Source organism: Orbicella franksi, chromosome 12 (assembly GCF_964199315.1).
Source record: "Orbicella franksi chromosome 12, jaOrbFran1.1, whole genome shotgun sequence".
NCBI classification, from domain to species: domain Eukaryota; kingdom Metazoa; phylum Cnidaria; class Anthozoa; order Scleractinia; family Merulinidae; genus Orbicella; species Orbicella franksi.
The window spans coordinates 19,705,855-19,731,261 of NC_138156.1; the positions used below are offsets into that span (position 1 = coordinate 19,705,855).

Sequence of the window (25,407 nt, forward strand, 5' to 3'; positions counted from 1 at the left end):
GCGTTAATTTGTTTTTGGTGTACCAGTCGGAGATTAGGGTGAATTCATGTCGAAGGGCATCATTAAGCTCTTGGGGTGTCGACGCAGCAACTATTAAAACAGCATCATCCGCATACAATATGAGTTCACTCTTCGTTACAGCAGCTGACAAGCTGTTAATGTAAACATTAAATAGAAGCGGGCCTAGGATACTTCCTTGTGGCACACCCAGGTCAATAGGGCGGGTCTCTGATACCTCCCTGTTTATACACACGCATTGCCGTCTGTCTGCAAGATACGATTTAAACCATCTCAGACTCCTTGCTGCTAGCCCTATGTGTTCAAGCTTTCCCAGGAGTATCTTGTGATTTATAGAGTCGAATGCCTTGGATATATCGAGAAATAGCATACCAGCGACTTTTCCTCCATCCATGGCATCAAGCACAGAGTTGTTCAGTTGACCCACCGCTTGTGCCGTACTACGCCCACGTCTAAATCCATACTGATGTTTGTATAACCAGCCCAGGTGATCTAGATAAGCACTCATTTGTGTGTGTATCACTCTCTCCAAAACTTTACTTAGAACCGGCAACACAGAAACAGGCCTATAGTTTTCAACCAAAAGTTTGTCTTCAGCTTTGTACAGAGGGGTTACACGTGCGACCTTCCACAAGGCAGGAACAGTTGCATCTGTGATCGATTTATTAATGAGATATGTTACTGAGGGAGCAAGCTCCGCTTCGGCATCTCTCACTAACCTTGCCGGTATTTTGTCTAGTCCAGCTGCCTTGCTGACCTTCAATGAGTGCAAAATCTTAGAAACAGCTTTAGAACTGACGCAATGAAGTTCGCATAGTTTTTCATTATCAGTTTGGACAGCAGATTCGTATTTCTTCCAGGCATCCTTTGATATGAAAAACAATTTTTTGGCAATGCGACATCCAATGGTTGTAAAGAACTTGTTGAATTTAGAGGCGACAGCTTTAGGTTCTGACATAATACCTTCACCTTCCTGCAATTGAAATGTCAAATTTTCAACTTTCTCATTTCCCAAAGCTGAATTCAATGCGCGCCACATCTCTTTAGGGCCTTGGGCGGATTAAATTAGTTTCTTATAATACAAAGCCTCAGCCGCCTTCATTTTCCTGTTAGTTAAGTTCTTTAACTTGCGATAATTGTCCCACATTTCTTGTTTACCTCCCGATCTTTTGGCGACTTTGTACGCATAGTCTCTCTCAGCCATAACCTCTTTCAGTTCCTTTGTGATCCACGGCTTTATTGCACGCTTCGTTCTCAGCTTTCTGATAGGTACATGACGATTGGCAACATCAACAAAAAGAGTGTTCCAAGCAGAAACGGCATCATTCAGATCATCGAATGACTCAACAACACTCCAGGGAACACCAGCCACCTCACTGCGAAACTGTTCTTTGTTGTAGCGCTTAAATGACCTCACTTCGCGAATTTCCGCATGGGCCTTGCAAACTCCAGCTTTTTTAACAGCAAAGACAACAGAATGATCACCAGCTGCGAACTCTTGTACTCCATGTGAAACAATGCGATGCAAATTATTTACATTGTAGGTGGGGTGGGGAGAGAGGGGGGGCTGGACAAGCAAAGTTGTATTGGCGCGTGACTGTTCGTTTGGCGTGTGTGAAAAATTGTCAACATTGCAAATTTGTTCCACGATTTTTGTCCATGATTGTAAGGTAAAAACCATCGCCACTGGTTGCTTGATGACTAAACACTGTCTACACGAACCGTGACTCATCCACATTCTAACATAATACAACTTAGAATTTACTGACCTAATACTAGCTTTAAGACTCTCGTGTAAACCTCGATTCAGCTAAAACACAGGTCCAACTTGTACTTCATTTAGTGAGGGTGTTTCCTTTTTTTTTTTTACTGCGCACAGATTCTGGACATTGCCAGTTTCCCCGCTACCGACTACGAAGAAACTTGTCTTTGCCTTTTTTTTGGCAATTTTATAGAATCATGTAAACCATTCTCGTCCAAATAGCCCATTTAGCACGCTTTACCCTACGTTATTGTCTTTTATAACCGTAGGCGGCATGCCTTTGGTTATGTAACTCCTGTAAATCTACAGGCTAAGCAAAATATACTACATCTAAAAAGCCTAGAAAACCCGGGTTTCCTGAGGAGCCATCAGAACGTGTGTGCACCAACGAAAAAAGGCACCGTCCTGAAATAATCGCCTCTCGAAGGACCAAGCTTAATTATGAGTTCAAACAGCGTTCTAGACTTAGGCGCACAAAATAAGTAAGCTTCATTCGCCAGAAGACTGCAGAAACTCTCGGATTAAAGGGAAGGATGGATCACTATTATCAAAACGGGAAGCGAGGAAGATTAGAGGGGTACAAAGTTGGGCTAATATGCTCTGATAACAACAAGCGTTTTACTCTCAAGGCAATGGGCATTGACAGTATCAGCGACGAGAAGAAATGACAGCTATAAATTCTTGATCACTTTAGAATCAGCAATAACACTCTGACCTTAATATGTTGGCATACTCAAGCCAGTACTCGGCCTCTCGTCCGTGATTGGACAGTATCACATTGTCCCAAAGTCTCTGACATTCTGATATATTATTTGTGTGAAATGCCTGCCAATTGCAACAAAAGAACTCAGTAAGAATATGACAATATGTGAAAAGGATTTCTATGACCCCTCTGGTTCATTTGCAAATTTTTAGGGAACACATGATTGTATAAACTGAACATACTCTCAACTATCAAAATAATGTAGCAATGACTTGTTTTGTTTCACTTTTACCTTTTCTGTGAAAAAAGCCTGGTCGCTCTTTCCTACAGACATTTACTTATGATATAATTAAACTGACTTACTCATGAGATATATGTTTGCGGGTTCTAATTTTGGCGGTTTTTTTCCATGATCCCCCAAAAAAGTTCCCGCAAAAAATTCCGCCGCAAAACTTTTTTTCCATTGGCGAAGTTACACATATAGACATCACAAGTAGAATCTTGCTGCTGTCATTTGATTTAAACGTCTCTTTTGTTCAGAAATAAAATGTTCGCTTAGTGTCACACGGTAGCGTGGGGGCAGGTTGCCCGGAAGGTGAATGGACCATTTTCGTATTCTCAGTAATTAATTGGAACAAGCATACAATGTTGTCTCATGCGGGGGAGGTTCGACTGTATTGGGCAATGGAATTTGGATATCTACTAATCGTTATTTAACTGTGCCTAACCTTTACCCCACTGCATTGTATTTTGTCACAACACAGTGGTTCTCGAGTGATTAGGAATTATTTATGTAGCCTTGTTTGTCCAACTGCTGAGCTATCACAAAACTGAACAGTAGAGATAGTTTCAAGGCCATAAAATTATCCATGCATGATTTCACCCCATTTGAATCAGGTCTTACATTTACTTCTTTTTACTTTGACCATTTTAATACTTTAAAATATCAAAATACTTACCTCAACCCTTGCCCAGGATCTCTCCAGAAGATTGGTGGGATCCCCATCATTGCCAAAATCTACCAAGCAAATAAAGGAACAGATCTGAAATTCCAGTGCTTAAATTGGTAGACAAGGGGTTTCACTGTGCTGTTATAGAGACCAGTCAAATACATCCCACCAAGCCCTTGGTTGGAACTGCCCACAGCCAAGACAAGAGGAGAAGGGGGTCTAGTTACATGACTGCAAACTCTATAAGCATGGCTCAACACAATTTGCATGTCCTGATAGAGAGGGAAAAAAGCTCACCAAAGATTGATATTAAAAGGTAAAAATCGAATTCGCTAAGTTTGACATTTGTATATGAGGGAAAAAATTAACATCAAAATTGCAAGATTTCGTTGACATGTGTGGACTTGAAAGAATTTTATCTTTATAAGTGAATTAGTTATGTCATTAGCGAGAGGATTGCCTGACTGAGCTTGACTGTAATAATCACCCAATTCAACAACAGAGATGCTCAATACTAACTTACAATTTTGTAAATATTCTGTTGCAGTTTTATAACTCTCTCTGAGGTCTTTCACATGTTGGCTATCTGCAGAAAATAATAATAATAATAATAATAATAATAATGATAGTAATAGTAATAGTAATAGTAATAGTAATAGTAATAGTAATAGTAATAGTAATAGTAATAGTAATAGTAATAGTAATAGTAATAGTAATAGTAATAGTAATAGTAATAGTAATAGTAATAGTAATAGTAATAGTAATAGTAATAGTAATAGTAATAGTAATAGTAATAGTAATAGTAATAGTAATAGTAATAGTAATAGTAATAGTAATAGTAATAGTAATAGTAATAGTAATAATAATAATAATAATAACTAATTTCTAAGGGCCACACAAAAAAAAAGAACTTGGCTAATATCCAGCCATCTTGACCTCGGACTTGGTCAATAACCCACATACCTTCACTCCAGTCATCAACTCGTCTTCTCATGTAATCACAATAACAGTGCCACAACTGAAGATAATCATCACTGACAGTGAATCCACACCCCAGGGCAGTGTCGAGAGTTTCTGAAACAATACAGGGAACAACACATCCAGTGGGACAAATGCATCATTTTTCACTTACAGGTACATCAGAGAGGGCAGTAGTGACTACTCAGTAACTGAGAGTGAGGTCTTTGCAAGAAAATCTCAAATCGAGACCTTGCTGTATTAACCAAGCAAAGGTTAAGTCAATACAGCAAGGCCAAGATGCAATATTTTCCCGTAAAGACTGAACATTCAAGGTTAATAAGTTATTTCTTACATGGACTTTTTGCTTCATTTTTGGAGGCCCATAATTGGCCTGTGAGCATTATGGGAGAATAATGCCCTAGAATTAGCCAATCAGAGTGCATGTTATATCGGCTTTAAACACAAGCCATATGATAAAACATTTCACTGCAGTTTAACTCTTGATAACAGACACAATCTCGTGCCTTCTTAAGGAGATTGTGACACACTGTAATGTCTGTTATGGTGTCTTGATGTAAGTGTACTCTTACAACATTTGCTGACTCCAGAAAAATATGGCAATGTTTCATTTTTTGGACGACAACCATACCATTTCCATTATTACACTCTTAACATGTGGCATGATGATAAAAACCCCTGGGTTTGACCAAGTTTTAAGAATGGTAAATGGTATCACTGACTCAATTCTGTGAACTGTAGTGTCAATAATTATTGTTGCATCTGTGAGACTTCATTGGATTTACCCAAAGTCAATCAGGAAACAGCCCAAATACAAATAACTAGGCACAAAACTGTAGCTCACACCATTCTATGTTTCTTTTCCTTTCACGGGTTGAAATGAGCCAAATAAATTGCCCTGCTCCAAATGTATGGGTCTTCATAGCTTCATTTGTAGAGTACTGCAGTGCTAATTAAGACTGCTAAGGCAGAGGCCACAGGTTACTATATAACCCCGTTGAAGCCCCGAAATCTTTTTTTTTTCTGGCTTAACTTGCAATTACATAAATAATATTGCAATAACAACTGCGAAGATCATGACGTTATTAGTATTTTTGCAGTTTACATCATTCATTCACTAGCTTAGCACAATTTGGAAAAGAAAATAGCTTAAGTCTGGATCTAAGGGCAAACACACACAAAAAATGGAAAAAACACACATGCAATCAGTAGTATTTCTTTGTAAAGACAGTATAAACTACCCTCAGGCCAGTAATCCAGAAGATGTCCTACCTTTAACTTTATTACTGTCCTGATTGTTACGTTCCTAACAGAAAAAGAAAGGACTGATTTCTTAGTACTACTATATAGTGTGGACCAATGAGAATTATTAGTTTTATTAGCTTGCATATAATTAGACAGGCAAATGTTCGGGCAGAACTGCTGTTGGCGACTGACATTTTCAACCAAAAAATTGGAAATGCCTCAAAATGACTTCTACTCAGGTTGTTGGAACATCAGTTATCGACACAAATTTTGTTCAGGACTTCCCTAATTTGGACAATCACACTACACAAACTTGAGAACATAATTTATTGACCTGAATCTGCTTCAAAATGCCTGCTATTGGACTGGACTATTGGATTATTGGACTATTGGACTATTGGACTATTGGACTTAAGACAAAAAAAACATTCAGTTTGAATAAAGAAAGTTGCTGTACCAGTGCTCTGAGGTAATTCTGCCAGAGAAGAGACACCCAGGGACAGTTTCTAACAGCACGTTCATGGACTGGAAGAACCACTGATGTTATCTTAAGGGTGGAGTCCTGCCAGGTAAAGAACAATGTCAGCCAACCATGGAAAAAAAAAACCCAAGGGGTATATAGTCTCCTTCATAGCCCCTCTCCAAGAAGCACTGTGTGTTGAACCATGGTTGTGAGGGAGATTAACAGAGGGGTATCCACAAAACAAGTTGTAATAAACACAGTCAAATCTCTCCACAATGGATAACTTGGGGACAGAGGTAAGTGGCTGTTGTAGAGAAGTGGCCATTATGGAAGGTAGGGGTGTAATATGATAACTGTTTTCTTTTTCAGGGGTGCAACATTTTTATTTTTAAAAAAATGCTTATTGTAGCATAACAATAAGTAAAGCAATCAAGATATATTAAGATATAGCTGCTACCCTTGTGGAGAAGTGGCCATTTGTGAAGGTTTGACTGTAATTGATCACGTAATCAATATACTGCAATAAAGGTAGGACATACTTACTAAATAAGAGGTATACTCAGTCCACATGTCTCCCACAAGACAGTTTTCCTTCATGGCCCTTTCATACAAACACTGAATTCTGGCAGGATCACCTTTCTTCAGTTCATATTCCAGGTATGATTTAAATTCAGCAGTCTTTGGAGGTTGTGCTGAGCCCTACACAACACCAGATACAACAGCATACAAATGTGAAGGAGGAGGGATTGAAAATCATCACAACATTTTACAGTTGAATCCCACTATTTTGAACATTCAGGAGAAACGAGAAATAGTTCAAAATAACGAGAGTTTTTAAAAATAGCTGGTAGTAAATTACTGAAGGGCAAATCCAATGGAAATAGTTGTGAGTTTGAAATAACGAGGAATTTGAAATAACCAAGTTTGAACTAGCAGGGTCCAATGTATTTGTTTAATGTAGGATGTGTAGTGGACAAATGGTGCATCAGGCTTGATATAACAGAGGTTGTGGTAAAAAAACTGGTCAACCATTATCTGTCGGAATACATTAGTTTACAACTGGCTAATGAAAATAGAGGTTCCGGAGAAACAGTGTCTCATGGTGACTGTCAAGTATCTATCTTTGCCCAAGAGCAGCAGTGGATGTCAGAAAATTGTTGCTAGGTGGGTGCAGGGGAGGGGGGGGGGGGGTTACCGTGCAAGCGGAGATTCTTTCGATCTTCCTAGAAAAATTGAAGGAGACTCTGCTTGTGGGGTAGAATGGGAATGGCAATCACTTGACAAAGTACTGGGGAGGGGGTGGTAAATGGCAGAGAAAACTGGAGATGATGGGCCACTACGCAAGAATAGAGTCTCAAGACTTACCAGTGTATCCTCAAATGGCAGGCATTCTTCTAGTTTTGCTAAGGCCTTTTCATAAGCTATCATTACAGCATCAGGAACGGAGTCCTCTAGCCAGTCTTCAAACTCCCTCAAAGTTGCCTGCATACCTTATAAGAACCAAGGGGCATATCATTGTAACACAAAATAATTTATTGGCTACAGAAGTGACTGGACACTCCATCTTTATCATTTTTGATTACATAAATCAAATATACAATTGTGAGTTCTGTGAGATATTGGCCAAGCCTACAAATTACGTACAACATGTATATAGCTTATTACTCCTTTTTGTTTCTGGTAACTTTCCTATGTTTGCTATGTTTGCCCCCTTTGCAGATACTCTTTAAAAAGAGCATCTGCATAGGGGGTAAAGAAGTCCCTGACTGGCTTTACTGAAATACTTGGGAATGATGCCTCTGTTTATAATTATGCCTACATACATGTCACAAGAAAGTAGCCTCAATAATTTCAAGGGATATATACAGCTTTTTTGAGAAAGGTTTTTTTTTTTAGGAAGGTTGTAAAAGTGTATGCGTTGATACTAAAAGGTGCTCTGGGTAGTTATTTTTCCACTACATGTACTTGATTGAAGTTCTTGGTGTTTCAGCCCAAATGAAAGACAGACATTATAGTCTATCCATGCTTTCTCCTATCATTGCACTACTTAAGACAGTGTAAACTTTGATCAAGCTGTGGAAAACACAACTACCCAACCACTGAGCATGATATATATGGGTTATTGACCAAGTGTGAGGTCAAGATGGCTGGATATTGGCCAAGTTCTTTTTTTGCATGTTTATGGATGAGACGGAGTTGAGGTCCATAAACATGCAAAACAAAGAATGAGGCCAATATCCAGCCATCTTGACTGAACAAGTTTGGTCAATAAAGGACTTATTGTATGGCTTTCGGGGAAATATTTCTTGCAGGACACGGCGGGTAGTCCCAAGCAGGCAAGATAGCTCCATCTTGCCTGCCTGGGTAGCCAATCACAGTGCAGGATTTGATTCATCTTGCCCGCTCACAGAGCTTGCCATATAATAGTATGCCTTTTACACCTTTCATTAAGCCCCTGTACTCAAAATTGTTAGCAGAAATCATTAAATTAAAGTACATGAAGTGGAAAATAGTGTCATTGATAAACTCTTCAGTACCTAGAAGAGGAACAGCTAGTTGTCTTTTGAAGAGTGACATCACTCTTTCCTTTTGAGAGGAACTGTGAAAAAAGATAAGCTCTATTGGTAAGTCTTACATGTATCTGGTACAAGACCTATTGTATTCCACAAGTTCAAAAATATATAGTGGATATTTTATCACCATATCAACCCTGGCTACTGCCCTTTCAGTGCCAGTATTTAATTATTTTGGAAAATTCATAACCTAACTGGTTTAGATGAGGTTTCTTTTTCTCCCTGAAACATTTTCCAACAGTCGCATTTTATCCAGGGCTCACGAGACAGTGCCCTTTTTACCAGCATACATTTCTTGATTTTACTTTCTCGTATGAGCATGTTTTTCTCCACCCTAAAATGGATGTCTTAAACAAAGCACCACCCTTTACCTACATGAAGACTTCATGGGATGAAACAAACTTACATTTTCTCCATCATGGTCTCTTTGTTTTCCTCTGTCACCATTTGCTGTTCAATTCAAGAACAAACTAAATAAATCAATTTCAATAAATAATGGAACAACAGAGAAGACTGAAATTATTGTTCTATGTATTCATGAAGGATCACTGCAAACAAAAATTACATCAAATCGAGGCAAGTCTCAATTTCAAATCTTGTTCGGAAAATTAAGCTCTAAGATTTTCTTATCCATCACTACAACTGGATAAGTAAAGGGACAACATAAAAGAACACAAACATGGAAAAAAGTGTTTAGAAACCTCAGATACCGGCATACATGTAAGCACTCACCTCAAGGGATTCCAAAATGTCTGTCTCAAACTCCCTATAACCTTCCCATATTGATGACCCCTAAAAACAAAAAACAAGTGAATACAAAGCTTAACTCAAGATACAGTGTAGAAGTTTCAGTCCCTCTTCATTCTCCTAGTCATTCTGATCTAACTTAACGTACTTCCTTCAAGTTTAACTAGGTCTTGCAAATGCTTTGTTTCAATTTTTTTGCTATAAAGTTAGGGATAAACACATCTATCAGCCACATTATACCTCTGTTACATGCAGCCCAGCAGCAATGATAGCTTTTTCAAATGTTGATCTCACACCCTGGAGGCTGTCTTCACCTTCCATAATGTCCATCATAAACTGACAATACAGGATCCAAACTCGCACAGCTGTAAGGATTGCAATAAAGAAATGGTGACAGAGAGTGAAAAACTAATCTAAACCTGTCCAAAAAATATAGCAAATCTAGGCACACGAAACCTTTGTTAAAACTATTTCAAAATATACCCTTCAGGTTCATGGCATGATCTAGTGCTGCCTAGAAAGAGACCCTAAGGGTACTTTAATACTGCCTTTCTAAATATTTCTAAATATTATTAAAGTTGCACCGTTAATTTCTGATATCCAATGTTTGCTGAACACTGTATGGAACAGGACTGTATCTTTAAAAGACAATTTTTTTTTACCTATTGGTTCAGCATCAAACTTTTAAGTACACAGTGTACTTGTAACTCCAAAGTATTGTTACTATGAGATGTGTTCTGATTTCTTCTTTGTAAAGAAGTAAAAAAACATATACACCAAGAAGAATAACATCAGGGTTAACATAGGTATCAGATCTCAAAGAACTGGACTCAGCTTATAAGATAATTCACCCTCACAGACACAAGGTAAACAGGAACAACGATTTTTATAAAGTTAAATTTATTTTTGTTTAGTGAAGTTTAGTTATAGCTACTCAGCTGTGTTCAATTGGAAATCCTTGTACCTGTTTGGTTCTCTCAATTATTTTCGATTTGCTGATTGCAAACAATTATTTCGGATCAATTTTAGTTTCTGGGCAACCGAGGTCGAATCATGGTAATCGACCTCAATATCCATATCGACCTCCATTACTAATGAACCTCGGTTTGTCGTGTTCGATTTGTGGCAACTGAGCTCGAGAAGAATCTAGGACGGTATCGACTGATCGTGCTTGGTAGACAGACGAACCTCAGATCACAACTCGAGCTCAGTTGCCTCTGAGCTCATTGAGCAAGGGGTGCCGTTCTTTTCCGGGGGGGGGATCCGGGCCATGCTATTTGAGCTCGATCTTTTCTTCGAGCTCGACTGAATTTTTGTATCGAGCACGACTGGATTCGTGCTTGAACGTACTTTTCATCGAGCTCGATTGATAATGTTGTAATCGAGAGCGAAAGGGGGACTGGTGCGGAGGAATAAACGAAGCTCTCGCAAGGGGACTGGTATCAAGTGAGCTGCGGAGTAGACTGACCTTTACCGAACTGCATCTTGTAAATGTACAAGAAAAGTCGAATAAGGTAGGAAATTCTGGCATTTGTTTACCCTTTCTTAATCAGGTTACTTCTCGTAAAGGGTTTGCTACTTTTTTTATTCACATTAGACCTTTTTACCAAGTGGTTAGCAATTGTTTTTCTCACAGAATACCAGGCCAATTAGATTAACACTGAAAGCTTACACACTGCACATAATTTGGTAATATAAAATACAGAGGATGAGTATCATTGTCTAAGAATATAATGGTTTTAGATGCTTGTTCATCGAAAAGGCTCTGGCAAGTGTGCTTTTTTGTCTGCCCGGCTGTTTTTGTTTTTCCCTGTGATAATTCGATTTTCTGTTTCTTTTTTGTTATTCCCTCTGATAATTCGATTTTCTGTTCTCTGTTTTTTTTAACTTTGTCAAATTCGCTACACCAAATTTATACACGTTATTCTTTGTTTCATAATCAGCCTTAGTGAAAATTTGCTTAGTGAACGGGAAATCCCTGTGTAACTGCCTCTCTCCACCACCCAGACCGCCCTGTTCCACCACACATACAGGTAATTTATTTTAAGTAAGGGACCGTTCATTTTTTATGAGGTAGGAGGGGCTGGTGGGATTTGGGGGGGGGCCATGCGAAAAAAAATGGCTTTCGAGGGGAGGCCATCCCAAAAAAATAAGGGGAAAAGGGGGGGTCACGTGAAATATTTTAGTAAAACTTTAAAATGGCATAATGTTTGAATACCAAAAAAATTGCCATAGAATAAACATAGAAGGCAGGATACAAATTTATTACAAACTTTCCTTCTGCTTTAAAAAAACGTTTGGCGACAAAAAGCATTTGTAGCTACTGAAAAGAAGTATTTAACACTGTTATTTTCGAATGCAACTTTCACTGGCACTCATCTTCATCTCCGCTGTCGTCGAGTTCTTCGTCACTGCTTGTACTGCTATGGGAGTCTCTTTCACCATTACTGCAAGAAGCAGCAATGCTTTCCGTCAGAGTGACTCTTCAGGGTACATGAAGGTGTAAACATAATCTCTGACTTCCTGCTCAAGGTTGGTGGTGATTCTGCTTCTTGCAGCATTGGTGAAATAATTCCCTTCCAAGAGCTGTGCGATGTATGGCCCATCTCTTCTAAATATCGACGTGGCAACATCCTCAACTTTAAGACACTCTTCCGGGACGGCTGTTCTAGGAGGGTACACAAGGCATTGTGGAAGATCATTTCCTAACGGGTTTCCAACACAGATTCCATAAACTCGTTGGACGTTGTTTTCAGTCCGCTTCCTCTTTCTTTCATTTGACTTTCTGCGGTTTTCTTTTTTCCTTCTCCTTTTGTTGATGTGCTGTTTGAGTATGCCTTTGAATATGCTGCTATAATTGCTGTTCTTATTTTCTAGTGCTTCCATGTCCTGCGTGACCTTCGTCAACTTAGCTTCTGTACATTTGATCTGTTTTACATTAAAACTGTGGGCAAATTCTCCGCCCTGCTTTAAAGCAAGCCCATTGGACTGAAAGAGTGTGGAATCGTGTTCCTTTACATCTTTCAATATGACATTCAACTTTTCCACCATTGCTCTGTGCTCTTTGATGGAGAAGTTCAGTTTTCTTCCATCACTGGGCTTCAACTGGTACCCTTGCATGGAAAACTCACTCGCCCTTTCTGAACAGCCATCCGCACTTAGAAAGATTGCTTCTTTTGCTTGTAAGATGTCAAACTGCCTGGATCGTTCAGCTGTAAACCTTTTCTTAAACGACTCGTCGCTTTCGCCATTATTGCGCATTTTGGAATGAGCCTCTTTCATGATGCTCATGTAGTAATGCGCTCTTTCCCCGATTGGATTAACAATATAAAGAAGAAAGAGCATGGAAGTGGCAGGCTGGTTTTATCTGACCCAGAGAGCATTGCTCTATTTGCAGATAAGTTTATTGTGAAATCGAAGTTTGTGGTGGATTATCTCCAGCATCTTGAAGTGCTGGAATTTAAAAGGAAAAAGAGAGCAGAAGAAAAGGCAAAGTTAAGTAACGAGGAGGATTATACTTGGACTGAGTTGTGCGAAGATCTAACCAAGCTTAAAAAGCTACGTGTTCCAGAACCAAACAAGTACTCAAACCACCACGGGCTGAAGCAGCATTTGAAAAGGAGCAAGAGTGAGAAAGTAGAGGCAATTGTAAGACATTCATGCTTGCAGCAGAAGAGTCCTCTCAGAGCTGGCCAACCAACACTGAGAAATGCCAGGACATTGACACAAAATGACAACAGGGCAAGTGCTGACAGCAGTGAAAGCGATGAAAGTGACAACGATGAGTATGACAGTGATGCCATTGACTCTGGGGGAGATGATGACTCAAGTGACGTCATTCTTGCATTCATCAATTCAGATGAGGAAGATGCCAATGAGAGGCCAAATGCCACATGCTCAGGGCGAGCCACAACTAGGAGATCCGAAATTGACTTCTCTTTCTTTTGATTTGTTTTTTAAACAACAGCTCTTTGTCGTATAGAGATTGTAAATATTGTCTTCATAGTGAGCACAATAACGTGAAGTAGGGGGATAATAGAGAAATATTAAAAAAAGTTGAAATCTAAATATTGTTTGTTCAATTTTTTTTTTTGGGGGGGGGGGTCATCCCAAAAAAATGACCGCTATAAGGGGGGGCCATGTGAAAAAATTGGTAAGCTGAGGAGGGGGTCATGCGATTTTTAAATGGCGCTTCCCAAATCCCACCAGCCCCCCCTCCCTCATAAAAAATGAACGGTCCCTAATATTAAAAAAAATCTGTTTTTCAGTCAGTGTTTTTTATTTATTTCAACCCTTCCTAGTCGTAACTATTACACAGATTCATCTAAAACTTTCATGCCATAAACGCTGAGTAAGTTTTTCCAAACTTGACCTTTAAATGGCTGAACACAATTCTGTTTTATAGTTCTCATTTAAAATGGAACCTTTTCCTTAAGGCACACGTAGCATAAAACGGAACACTTCAAAATATATAGATTACGAAGCATGTGCCTTAATTCTGTGCACAAGGCTGATTATTAAAGTGTATGAATTGGGTATGGCTCGCCACAAGTTGCTCGAGATTTCCAAAAAAGTTGCACGAAATTTCTCAAAAAGTTGCCCAAAAGTTGCTCAAAATGAAGTCAAAAGTTGCTTTTTGTAACGAGAGTTGCGCAAAAGTTGCTAAAAATAGCAGAAACATTTTTTGTTTCGCTCTTCTTTTATTTGCTCTGATGCAAAAATATGCAATCTGTACAACAAAAGTAACATTTCGAAGCATTTTTGTGCAACTTTGCGTTGTAACCAGCGTCGTTAAATAAATTTGTTCACATTACGTATGAGTAAATACTATGCATCAAAATCAAAATTTTTAATTTGTTTTTAAAACTTTTTAAAAAACGCTTTAAAAAATTAAAAATAAAATTAGAAAACATTTTTAAAAAAGTAAAACACTTTAAAAAAATTTTAATTTTTTTTTTAAATTAAAGAAATTCACAGATTGTCTACTGAAACATTGTAAAATATGGAAGTATGGCCAATTGAAGCACTAAAAGCTGCTCCAATGTCTAGAAAACTAGAAATTACTCGGAATGCAAAAACTTGCTCGAAACAAAAAAAGTTGCTCGAAATACGAAAAGTTGCCAAAAAGTTGCCAAAAAGTTGCCGAGCAACTTGTGGCAAGCCCTAGAATTGGCCATAGCGGTGCTGAAAATTAAATTTTAAAAGGGAATATCACAAACAGCCGGGCAGATTTAAAAGCGCACTTGCTTTTCGGTTAACATGGAGTTATATCCTTAGACACAATTATCCTCCGAATTTTACCAATATGTGTTAATTCAGTCTGATCCGCAGCTCACTTGCTATCAGTCCCTTTGTGAGAGCTTCTTTACTCCTCCGCACCAGTCCCCTTTTCAACTTCGATTAAATCGTTATCGAGCTTGAAAACAAATCGAACTCGATAAAAAATAAAATCCATTCATGCTCGATACAATTTTGGCTTAATAAAAATTCAATCGAACTCGAACAAAGTGATCGAGCTCGATATAGCATCGTACGGATCCCCCCGGAAATGAACGACCCCGCTTGCTCATCAAGCTCGAAAGCAACTGAGGTCGATTCGTGATCCGAGGTTCGTCTGTCTACCGAGCACGATCAGTCGGTATAGCACTCGATTCTTTTGGAGCTCTATTACTGAAAATCGAACACGACGAACCGAGGTCGATTAGTAATGTAGGTCGATATGGATATCGAGGTCGATTACCATGATTCGACCTCGGTTGCCCAGAAACTAAAATTGATCCATTATTTCTTAACTTTAGGCTTAAAAATATACAAAATATTGTTGTAGATTTTTATTAGGTGACACCTAGTCACAAAAGAGATAGGCGAAGGTGAATCCTTTAGGGTGTCTACTAATACAATTAGACTACTCACCTTGAGTTCATTTTCTGTGAGCCATGGTCAACACAGCTACCCCTAATCGACTATTTGCTCACAGAAAGCTTGGGCTTGTAGCCCTATTTAATGTTAAATAAATAAAACACCAGGCTAATTCACCTACATTGATAGTCTTTCACAGCTCTCTCAAAGAGAGCTTTTACTTTTTCCCTCTGTTCTGGTATACACGCCAGTGGAATTTCATCTTTGAGCCACTCCAACCATAGCTCTGAAACAGCAAGAGAAACTTTTATTTATACCTGGTGATATATCAGCATGAGAAAGCATTGTATACCACATCTCTGAACATCGAAAAGGGAGTTTAAGATATGATATATCCAGTGGAGTAGTCTTGACAAATTTTGGAGGTTTTTGGAAATGTGAGAAAAAATGGTGTTGAGTGTTTGATATATATTCTGGTCAAAACTAAAACTATGGAGAAAATGTAGAAATATAATTTATTGTAAAAATCCATCCAAACACTGTCACAGTTATGATTTCATTTTTTTTTTTTCAACTTGATGAATTATCAGTAAGTTTTTTTTTCTTGAAATTGACTTTTAAATACTTTGGAAAGCTTAAATATTTTTGTAACTACTAAAACCTATTACATGGGTTTAGATGAGAATTAGCATGTGGGGTAAGTCTGTGCAGTTACCATATATTCTGATGAAGCAAAATTTTGATGCAATATGGTCTATGATCTTGTAAGTGACCACTTCTTGGGGGTGACCACCTAAGCTTGACATTTGGGTTGGTCATTAATGGGAGGTTTGACTGTAGCTAACATACACCAATTTCTTTGCATGCTGATAAGTGCCCATGTAAGAGAGGTGTCTGCTTAAGAAAGAAGATTGTAGCATTTTTATGTGTAGTGTTCTTTAAGGATATGTCGACTAACAGGTATCCGTTAACAGGTGTTTGACAGCATTTTATCAAAAAACATTACTTTACCTTCTGTTAACGGGAAGAGCTTGCTCATACCCTCTCTTGCATTCCTCACTTTGTCGAGATCACCAGACTGTCTGAGAAGTTTGATGAGTTCAACATGAGAGTCATAGTGATATGGATTGCCTGCCACCTGAAAATGTAATAATTGACATGGTACTTCAAACTGATTGATTCTTTAAATAAACACATGATAAAAGATATTAATGTTACCCATGTGCTTAACGGGAACCAGGTTCGCACGGATCACCTCATGGGCTAGTCCATGGAACTGGGCCACCACCGTAAACCTGGTTCACATGAACCACCTCATAGATAGCCTGCATGGCAGGCGTCCGAAGGGGAGTGAAAGTCCCATGCTCAGTTTGACCTTTTCCCTCTCCTTCTACAGCCTGCCACGTAGGCTACCTCGTAGACTGGTCCATGGACCCTGTCCACGGGCCACCCCTGTGAGCCTGGTCCACATGGACTACCTCATAGACTTGTTTATGGACCTCCTAATGGATCCTGTCCATGGACCACCCATGTGAACCTGGTCCATGGACCTAAAGTTAGTCCACCAAAATTTTCAAAGGCAAACTTTACCTGTCATTATCAGGGTCATAGACGGGTAAGGATAAACAATAACAAAGGAAACAAGCCTTCTCTCATCCCTATACTATATCACGACCTGCTTGTTTACACTTCACAACCCTAATTCTAATCCTCTTGAACACAACATACAACAAGTCAGGTTAAATAAAAATATAATGTGCTGGACCCTAAACAGTTACAAAACAACACGGCCCCTATATCACGAAAAATGCTAGCATTATGAAACATTACTGCAACTATAGTTTGACTGAAGTTTATTAAATTCTGACAGCTGTTCACATGTGCGCGCACACAGGGTGAGAAATAGTCGCAGAAATGCATGAAGTACCTGAAGCTCGAGCTGTTGGACTTTTGGGTCATGAACTGCCTCGTTACCATCGGACGCGTCAGAATCCGAACTGTCACTTTCTTCGCCGGCACCCTCATCCATGTTTTCTTCAGTCTCGTTCTCGTCAATCGTTTCACTTGCGTTTCCATCGACTTCCATCTTCGTATTTTCCGCCATATTGGAACTGTGAAGAAGCAAAGGTTTGTGGGTAAATTTAATATAAAAGCCTGCGATACACATTGATAGAGGAAGCGGGTGGAGGCAAATGAGTATGCGCAGTTTTTTACTAGTATTCCGAAAAAATATAGGAAAAATTTCTGCCAAAACTTTTGGACATGGGGCAACATGGCCGACTGGCAGGAAAATTTTAGCTCTCCCGTTCTGGGAGAAGAAGAAACTGTGCTAGCCATTCGTCTTGCCGAAGCTCTCCGAACCGATGAAGTTGAAACCTTCCTCGAGATTTACGATAGTATTCCTTCTACGACAGAAACCAAACGAGTGAGTATTTTAATAACAAGCTTACTACAAGCAGTCGGTTTTTGTAGTTGAAATCCTTCGCGCGATTGGAAAAGTTAGAAATTATGCAAACTCGATCGTTCTGTTTTTTTCCTTCGCATTCGTGTATTTGCCACGCTAGAAAAAGAAAGAGACCGTTCGCAGTCTATAGTCTTGACTTGGGAGAGTTTACGCGGTTGCCATGTGAACAACCCGAACAAAATCTTTTATCGCCTTTTTTTCGCCGCCGACATGAATGTTGAGTGACAAAAGTTGATTTGGTGTTGAAATACTCCACATTTGATCCGTTGTCATACCGTCTGACCAGTTGCCTGGTGGCAAAATTTATGCAATTTTGGACATGTGACCATCTTTTCGGGTGGATATTATGCAATCCTAGTAATTCCTTACCCAATATACACGTCCCCGATCCGAATTTAGAAACGTGGACCCAAACGTCACACAAGGTCTTATATGCAAGACTAGCAAGTTTGATATCCTGTATCGTCAACGTTCCGTTGTCGCCAGTTAACATCAGACTCCAACCTTGTTAGTCAAAATTCCGATTTACTCAGACGAACTCAGCCTAATTACAGTACGTGGGATCTCGCAGTACATTTCCGACGGACCTTTAATTCGAGCGACCCCACTAACACGTTAATGTGGATTGAAGGTAAAATGATTTTCTCCGTTTTATTATTTCAACTCCAGAAGATGACGATGTCAGACCTTTTTAGAGATCAAACTGTTTGATTTATTTCGCACTTCGCTCTGCAGTTTTTCACACAAAATGTGCACTGTTCAGTTTGCGGGACACGGTTTGGGCAAGTGATGTGACACACGTTGCGATTTAGGATAGATGATTCCACTGTTACAATCCGAAAAGGGAAGCTGAAGTAGACATAACATTTCGTGACCAGATATTCTATTTCTCCCTTATGTTTTACGAAATTGCCGTAGCTTACTTCATTTCGACAAATCCTTGCATAATATATAGCTTCGACATGCGTTTTGGATATGGAGCTTAACATTACAATAGAACAGGATATTCCTTCACTTTCGCACATGTTCGACTGCACGAATCGTTAAGCATGCCGATTAGTTTTCCATTGAAGTCCTAATGTCATTATTTGTTCAATATATTCGCTCTAAATCTCGGCAAGACTTTTTCTAAAAACACCAGGCGTTTCTCAAATCGGTTGTGTTTTCTCTGCTTAGTCTTGTACTTTAGACAATTTGATATGACATCCGTACATAATTTACGTTGGCCAAATATCGTTTGTTCAGTTACTTTGTTTGGTTTGTTTGTAGAATCGTTAGGGAAATTTTTCACCCGAAAATACAAAATTATTTTGTCATAGGGTGGTGTTGTCTGAGGTCGAATTGTTTAGTCTTCACGAAGTTGCTTCAGTACAAAGATTACATCATCTTGCTAGAAGTATATTGTTTATCTTATTTATCCTTTCTCAAAGTTTATGAGGAAAAATTGTTGAATTGTGACAGTGTCGGATTATTTTTGCTTATAATGTTAACAGTTTAACTTCAAGGTCCCTCGAAAATTTTATGTGATTATGGTTATGTAATCCCTGGCTCAATAAACGAAACCAGACAATTGGAAAAGTCTGTCTGGATAAAACTGACTAACAGCAAACCATCAACGTGGCTTGATTAATATAGGTCTTCAATTTACATTGTGATTATTTTAAACCCTTACCATTCCAATATTAAAAAAACAAAATTACAGATAATTCGACATAAAGTTTCTTTGATATTAGTTCTAAGAGTCTGATGGTACATGTATACACCGAGGTACCACTGCAATATCTCTTGCAAATTATACATTCATGGTTTTTGTACTCATCTCTTGAGCATGTCTGCTTTTGCTCATATGGTGTTTGGTAATTTTAAGAATGGGTAAGATCTGAAATAATTGTCTTTTATATTGACATGCATATTTTAAAAGTAAGAGTCAAAGGTGGCTTCAGGTCTACGTAATTACCACTCTGAGCTCATTTGAAATACAATGCACCAATTTAAATGGAATTCAGAAAAGAAAGTACTCCGTAGTTTCAGATAGTAAAATGTTTGTTTGCTTTTTCTCATGCTTGTAGTTTCAGGTTAATTTTTAATTACACATGAGCAAACATAAAATTGTGTGCAGGCTTGACATTTTTTGTATTAATTATTGATGAAAGAAAGTAAAGGAAATGTACATGTTGTGTTCTTCTTGAATTGTTGGAGAGAGAAATGGGTTTGTACCAAATTAAATATTGTCGCCCATACTCCATGATATCAGAGTCATAATATATTCTAGGTCTTCCACCCCTGAAAAGTAATTAACATGATTACAGAGTGGCAGAGGTACTATGACCAAACAAGTCCTACAAAGGAATATAAACGACATGCAATGCATGCAGAAGTGCTGACGTTTAAAAATTGTTCCTGGAAGATTGAAACATGAGCAGACAAACTGATTCTTAAACTTTTGGGTGAGAAATTTTGAGGGGTTTACATTTAGGGTAGTCCTTTGGTGGTTCATTCAAGTAGTTCATGTACCAGGTCCATCTTGTTAGTCCATGTGCTAGGGCTCAGCGAAAAGTACCAACCCAAATAAAAAGCACTCCACTGAAAAGTTCCTCTCTCTGAAATCAACACCTTATTATCTTTAAAGATATTTAGCAAAGCTAATTACCTCACTGGAAATTGATTTGTTGTTTTAACCATATACTTGTCCAAGAGAAAATCATTTTCTCTTGACTTGTCATATTCTGTGTGCGACCCGCTTGTTATTATGAGTTTGCCTGTGAGCGCAAATTTATCCAACACTGTATAAACCAAAATCCACCCCAAATCTTCGTTTAAAAGCTGAAATTAAAAGCATTCCGCTGATCCTACAAACAGTAAAGCAAAGCCGCAAAGTACAAATTTCTCTCTCTGAAATCGACACCTTATTATCGTTAAAGATATTTGGCAACGCTAATTACTGCACAGAAAATTAATTTGTTGTTAACCGTATACTTGTCATCAATGAACATTCGTATTGTCTTTACCCTGACAAAATGATAATCGATTGTTTAATCCCAACCACTCTTTTGTTGACAGAAAATATAAAACAGCACATTTCCAAAACTTCATAAAAAAACTGAAAACTGCAAATGAATCGTACCCTGACTTCATTATCACTACTGTAAACTGTATATTTCAATGCTCATACAATGCTCACTCAATTCACTTCAAGACTGGCAAAAGTGCAACTGCGCTACCAATCCGTAAATTTTATGTAGACCCTTCAACTATTGTTGTGTGACTTGCTTGTCTATCTAAATTTGTATGTATGGACGATATATTCTTATTACTAGTTTGCCAGTGAGCGCAAATTTATCTGACACTGTATAAACCAAAATCAACCCCCAAATCTTGGTTTAAAAGCTGAAATTAAAAGCACTCCGCTGATCCTACAAACAGCAAAGGAAACCCGCAAAGGAATGTTACTCTCTCTGAAATTGACACCTTATTATCTTTAAAAATATTTGGTAACACTAATTACCTCACTGGAAATTAATTTGTTGTGTTAACTGTATAGTTGTCATATCGATTAAAAGCAGTCTGCTGATCCTACAAACAGCAAAGGAAAGCTGCAAAGCCTTCACCTATCACCTGTGCGACTTACTTGTCTATCTAAACTTGCATGTATGGAGGATATGTTCTTATTATGAGTTTGCCCATGAATGCAAATTTATCTGATACTGTTTAAACCAAAATCCACCCCTAAATCTTCTTTTAAAAGCTACAGATAAAAGCATTATGCTGAACCTACAAACAGCAAAGGAAAGCAGCATAGGAACTCCCAGAGTCCATTTCACTTCCACAGGGGGATAAATCGTGCACGACATAAGCGCACAGACATAAGCGCGACAAACTATGCAAAATGACTATCCAAAGGAATGCATGCATGGCATCATAAAGTGATGACGTCACACAATACATCATCGCTTAAAAACAAAAAAACAAACCTCACTCCTTTAGAACATCAGTCTATTACTTGTATCATAATACCAGCTAGCACACGTGTACCAACATGCTAGAATTAGATGTAATTGTATGCAACGTTTCTAACTTTGTTCTGTTCCTTTCATAGATTAATGAAATTAAAGAAATGGCACGACAAGTTGCGGCACTTCCAAAGAAGAAATTCGAGCTCTATCGTTCAAAGAAAATACTCACTAGTGGTGATCACTCCCTTTTTGCAGCAGGAACTAATCAAGCTTTAAAAGGCAAATTAGGCACAAACTCATTAAACATAACCGCAGCATTCAGTAGTATAGAAAAAGATTTAGTAAGTATTCCTCAATATCAAGTTGATATTCTTGATTCTGGAGAGTTAATAGACAGTGAAATAAAACCAAAGAATGGAAACAAAAAGAAAAAGAAATCCAAGAAAGGAAAATCGACTAATTCATCTCAAGAACAATCTGTTACTAACACAAGTACAGGAGAACAAGATGGAATTAATTTGGACATGAAATGCAAGGTTCTCAGTTTAGAAAATTGTTCACCTCTATGTGTTAAAATGAATTCAGATTTAGAAACAGACATCTCAACTGGAAGAGAACTGAAAACAGTACAGAATTCCAAGTCAAATGGAATGGATTCAAGGTCTTGTGGAAGCTCTTCATCTATATATGACAGTGGGATTGTGACACCTGATTCAGGTTTAGGTAAGGTTAAATAACAATTTTTGAAGTTAATAAGGGGGAGAAATGAATTGGGTGTGTATTGCTGTTTTCCTTTTCTCCATGCTTGCGTGTTGTTCAAGTTGTGAGCACAACGTCTGGGCAAATGCAAATAGGTAGCAAATTACAAGTATTTATTATGCAACTACAGCAAATGTTGCTCAAATAATGAACGAAACAAGTACAAATATACAACAATATTGTATAGTTAGTAAGTTGCACAGTGTAACACCTGCTTGACAGATCAGCACTAAACTGACAGGTTTTTACACAAAACTGTTGCATTCTCCATCTTTGCTGATAAATTTATTGACTACAACAGTTGAATAATAAATATCTTATTAGATGTTTTAATGTGTAGTATCACTCACAGGCGGCCCAAGCTCTCAATGTTATCCTTTTTTTTTTCCTTTTTATGCGAACGTTCAGGCTAACATGACAGATGGCATGTACTATTACATAACGACCGAATTTGACCACGCGAAACATGACTCTCGCCTTGCAGCATATGGAGGTGTTGTGTTACAACGGTTTGAATTTATAAAGGTTTGTATGGGAATGCAACGGCTTTGCTTGAAAAGTCAATTATTCTTATATTTTGTGAATAAAATCTACTTACCCTGTTGCTGTGTTGTATTCTTTGTTGTTTGCCAGCTCCTCGGGCCGATCTAACGCAATTTCGGCGAGTTATCGTTCTGTGGGTTTCCACTACTAAAAGAAAGACAAGGCCGGACACTGATTTCCGGGGTGCCCGCTGCTCGAAGCGAATAAATCCACTGAAAATAACCCTGCCGGCTCAATTCCTCTGTAGAATCGAAGAAGAAATGTTGAAGTTCCATGTCAGTTCACTCGCTACGCGATTCCGTCCACAACGCCTTCGCAACGATACATTTATTTCGAGATTGGTTCGCTCGCAAACTCGAAAACAGCCACGTCACAAAAGTTAGGACACTTTCGCGGTGTTGGGCAACTATAATTAGCCCGACCGGGGGTAGTCAGCAACGATTTGTCAACGGTCAAACCAAAATGCTCCCCGGGTAACCGGGCACTCCCTTTATGGGTTTGACAACTAAAGCACGAGGGTACCCGGGGAGCATTTTGGTTTGACCGTTGACAAATCGTTGCTGACTACCCCCGGTCGGGCTAATTATAGTTGCCCAATACCGCGAAAGTGTCCTAACTTTTGTGACGTGGCTGTTTTCGAGTTTGCGAGCGAACCAATCTCGAAATAAATGTATCGTTGCAAAGGCGTTGTGGACGGAATTGCGTAGCGAGTGAACTGACATGGAACTTCAACATTTCTTCTTCGATTCTACGGAGGAATTGAGCCGGCAGGGTTATTTTCAGTGGATTTATTTGCTTCGAGTAGCGGGCACCCCGGAAATCAGTGTCCGGCCTTGTCTTTCTTTTAGTAGTGGAAACCCACAGAACGATAACTCGCCGAAATCACGTTAGATCGGCCCGAGGAGCTGGCAAACAACAAAGAATACAACACAGCAACAGGGTAAGTAGATTTTATTCACAAAATATAAGAATAATTGGCTTTTCAGGCAAAGCCGTTGCATTCCCATACAAACCTTTATAAATTCAAACCGTTGTAACACAACACCTCCATATGCTGCAAGGCGAGAGTCATGTTTCGCGTGGTCAAATTCGGTCGTTATATAATAGTACATGCCATCTGTCACGTTAGCCTGAACGTTCGCATAAAAAGGAAAAAAAAAGGATAACATTGAGAGCTTGGGCCGCCTGTGTATCACTGCATATTTTTACTCACTGTTTATATTTTGACTCTCCTTATGGGCTGGTCAAAATTAAATACGGCTCAACTCATTAAAATATACCATGATATTGTACATCAAAACATCTGATAAGGTATATATGTAAAGACCAGTAATGGAGTGCCTTGAAACTATCTCTACTGTTCAGTTTTGTGATAGCTCAGCAGTTGGACAAACAAGGCTACATAAATGATCCCTAATTACTTGAGAACCACTTTCTTGTAACAAAATACAGGGCAGTGGGGTAAAGGTTAGGTACAGTTACATTATAAAGAGTGTATAGTGTTTAACAAGGTTTGATTAACAGTGAATTGAGAATAAATAAAAGCCTGGAATACAGATGCATGATATTCATAACTTTTGGTTGACAGAAACTGCTGAAAACATAGAAAAACAAACACAGGTTGCTTTAGAAAATTTCTCAAAAAACGTATATTTTTACTGATCGCATTATTGGCACCATGATCAGTCCACTGATAAATGCTGGTTGTAATGTTTTGTCCAACCAGGCTTGTAGATTAAAACCTTTAAGAGCTTTATTTAATCGTTCATGACTGTGATGGACTACCATCCTTTCCTGATGAAGTACATGTAGGACTACCCCTGTTTATATCGTGGTATTGAAAATGGCTTCAAGTGAAATACAGGGCTGTCATTACTGTAAGTTCTGAGTCACCTATAGCCTTGATCTTCACACCCGTAACGTTAAAGACTTGTTACTTATATAGGTAAATTGTATCAACAAAAGGCAATTTTCACCTGCAGTATTGAGGGCCTATCAAAAATACTTGGCTGTAACAGGTATTACAAGTTACGGCCCTTAACGACAGCCCTGAAATACATACTTTATCAGTATTATTATTCTGAGGAGCATAGGCATACAGGCACCTTCGGACCTGGGGGACAGTGACTTTCTTGACCAAAAAATTTATGCAATGTTGAAATCAGGATGCAAACGCACTCAGATTGCATGGAAAACAAAACTGTTCACAATTCCCACATCTAATGAAACTGCCATAATTCCAAACATAGCTATATTCAAAGCTTACATAATCAGTCAATCATACTCTATCAACAGTCTCAATCCAAGTCAGATCAAAAACTTATTAAAAGAAAAAATTCTAAAAAAAGTTTACAAACTAACTAGAAACTTTATTTATGAGTTTTGGAAAT

General features: G+C 38.5%; 3 protein-coding genes across 5 annotated transcripts in view; 2 read left to right on the forward strand and 1 right to left on the reverse strand.

Moving 5' to 3' along the window:
- Positions 1–17,465, reverse strand: part of LOC145464189 (spliceosome associated factor 3, U4/U6 recycling protein-like) — a 28,214-nt gene extending 10,749 nt beyond the window's left edge. The window contains exons 1-15 of the mRNA XM_081447996.1: positions 17,226–17,465; positions 16,310–16,436; positions 15,480–15,584; positions 9,680–9,804; positions 9,425–9,484; positions 9,099–9,142; positions 8,657–8,718; positions 7,485–7,609; positions 6,663–6,818; positions 6,114–6,218; positions 5,684–5,717; positions 4,397–4,507; positions 3,957–4,019; positions 3,443–3,501; positions 2,496–2,605 (exon numbers count right to left, since the gene is read on the reverse strand). Coding sequence (XP_081304122.1) covers positions 2,496–2,605; positions 3,443–3,501; positions 3,957–4,019; positions 4,397–4,507; positions 5,684–5,717; positions 6,114–6,218; positions 6,663–6,818; positions 7,485–7,609; positions 8,657–8,718; positions 9,099–9,142; positions 9,425–9,484; positions 9,680–9,804; positions 15,480–15,584; positions 16,310–16,436; positions 17,226–17,465 — 1,526 coding nt within the window. The remainder of the gene's footprint in view (positions 1–2,495; positions 2,606–3,442; positions 3,502–3,956; positions 4,020–4,396; positions 4,508–5,683; positions 5,718–6,113; positions 6,219–6,662; positions 6,819–7,484; positions 7,610–8,656; positions 8,719–9,098; positions 9,143–9,424; positions 9,485–9,679; positions 9,805–15,479; positions 15,585–16,309; positions 16,437–17,225) is intronic.
- LOC145464191 (uncharacterized) lies at positions 10,486–14,283 on the forward strand. Its single transcript, XM_081448000.1, has 2 exons — positions 10,486–10,953; positions 11,383–14,283. The coding sequence occupies exon 2, from the start codon at positions 12,707–12,709 to the stop codon at positions 13,385–13,387; it is 681 nt and encodes a 226-aa protein (XP_081304126.1). The 5' UTR covers positions 10,486–10,953; positions 11,383–12,706; the 3' UTR covers positions 13,388–14,283.
- Positions 17,466–17,570: 105 nt separating the features above from the next.
- Positions 17,571–25,407, forward strand: part of LOC145464190 (uncharacterized) — a 15,176-nt gene continuing 7,339 nt past the window's right edge. For 2 of the 3 annotated variants that reach the window (XM_081447997.1, XM_081447998.1), the window contains exons 1-2: positions 17,571–17,723; positions 21,859–22,438. In XM_081447997.1, the coding sequence (XP_081304123.1) occupies positions 17,571–17,723; positions 21,859–22,438 (733 nt within the window). Of the gene's footprint in view, positions 17,724–17,744; positions 18,394–21,858; positions 22,439–25,407 lie in introns of those variants that run through there. The other variant, XM_081447999.1, reaches the window with a different exon arrangement.

Coding starts and splice junctions, on each gene's coding strand:
- LOC145464191 (XM_081448000.1), top strand. CDS start 12,707: ATGAGCCTCTTTCATGATGCTCATGTAGTAATGCGCTCTTTCCCCGAT.